The following is a 1791-nucleotide window of genomic DNA, read 5'->3' on the forward strand; positions in this document are numbered from 1 at the left end:
TCCAGCTCCAGCTCCGGCACCTCCATTAGGCTCTCACCCTATGATCACACGAGCCAAGGCTGGTATTTTCAAAACTCGCCATCAGGCTAATATTGGCACTTTAGGTTATTCCGGTCTTCTTTGTGCTCTTCTTATCTCTATTGAGCCTAAAGGTTTCAAATCTACTGAAAAGAATCCTGTGTGGCTTGCTGCCACGGATGAAGAAACGCAAGCCTTGCAAAACAACCGTACCTGGATTTTGGTCCCTAGGCCTGCTAACACCAATATTGTGGGCTCCAAATGGGTATTCAGGACCAAATTTTTGTCTGATGGATCCATCGAGCATCTCAAAGCTCGTCTTGTTTCTAAGGGTTATACACAGGTACTTGGTCTCGACTACAATGATACCTTCAGTCCTGTTATTAAGGCTTCCACTATTCGCGTTGTACTTTCTATTGCTGTGTCTAACAAAATAACATTTTGCACAATGAAAGGTGGAAATTGGGGTGAAAATGTTAAAAAATAAAAGGTATGGATGTTTTGCACAATGACATTGATATGTAAGGATGTTTTGTGCTATTTACCCTAAAAAATTTCGTTGTTTGTACTGTGTAGATTGTTGTATAGCAAACGTGATAGTAATGTTTACAGTAGATATCCGATAATTGATTCTCCCATGCCATTGATGATTTATCAAAACGATGTTATATAATAAAACAAGCAGCATGTCAAAATCATCAAAACATTGAATCATGCCCTGTTTTTAACAATTAAAATTATCGAATATTTTTGCTAATTGTCGCTCTCATAATTAGGACCGGCCAAAACAAGTATATCAACTTGAAAAACGTGTTTTAAAAATGTCTTTATTTATTTATTTTTTTGTCTATATAAAAAACAAACAAGGTTCTGGATTACAAACAAGGATGCTGCGAATTGTATCCACTCTGCAGTTATTGTGCTTGCTCCGAGTCTCCGACGAAGACATATGCCTACGTAAGACGCACCTCTCAATTAATCTACATACTAATAAAAACTGTAGTAATTTACTCAGAAGTAAGCAAGTAACATTTCATTGATTAATATAAGTAGCTAAGGTAAGATTTTTATTATTTTTATTTTTTTTAGTTACTTTCAAAATAATTAACTTATTTGAACATTTTTCTAAACAGAAAGTAGCATTTAATTATTTTAAACTGTGAATATAATGGGATGCTATTTGATTTGTGCAGTACGAACCACAATGGAAATAAAAGTTGGTGAGAAGACTTTGATGATTGCGGCAACACCCAAAAAGTCTTAAATCAAGGAGCTAGTTGACTGATTTTGCAACTATATATATACTTAAAATAATTAATAATCTGTTTGAAGACTTTGTGTCTATAAAAAATAAATTGTAGATCTCATCGCGGAGTCTACATTGTGAAAGTCAAACATGTTTGATAACATGTGGCGTGTTAAAACTATTTTAAATGAATGTATTGTAAAATAATTAATGTTGTTTTTCTTTGTCTCCTTATTACAACTTTAATTTTAACAAATTAATTACTAAATCCTATTCACCCTTTGCTTGGCATGGAAGGGTGACAAAAGTGGAAAGATTCGTAACCCTTTGCATGGCGTGGAAGGGTGACAAGAGTGGAAAGATTCATATCATTAAGCTATTCACGTATTCTCAATTATATATATTCATCTTTTCTACTCATGCCTGAATTTGCTAATCTGCTAAATCATACTCATAAGATTCTCATTAATGTAACTAAATAGAGGACATATTTCGCAAATCTTGTGAGGGATGCTTGGTAAGGGACA

The 1791-nt window shown here is 34.1% G+C and overlaps 1 protein-coding gene across 1 annotated transcript; it reads left to right on the forward strand.

Moving 5' to 3' along the window:
* Nucleotides 1–9: 9 nt before the first annotated feature.
* LOC111399219 (uncharacterized mitochondrial protein AtMg00820-like) lies at nt 10–1486 on the forward strand. The gene is made up of 3 exons (XM_023026485.1): nt 10–361; nt 886–975; nt 1212–1486. The coding sequence occupies exons 1-3, from the start codon at nt 41–43 to the stop codon at nt 1230–1232; spliced, it is 432 nt and encodes a 143-aa protein (XP_022882253.1). The 5' UTR covers nt 10–40; the 3' UTR covers nt 1233–1486.
* Nucleotides 1487–1791: the final 305 nt, after the last annotated feature.

The sequence above is a fragment of the Olea europaea genome, chromosome 8, assembly GCF_002742605.1.
Source record: "Olea europaea var. sylvestris chromosome 8, O_europaea_v1, whole genome shotgun sequence".
NCBI classification, from domain to species: Eukaryota; Viridiplantae; Streptophyta; class Magnoliopsida; order Lamiales; family Oleaceae; genus Olea; species Olea europaea.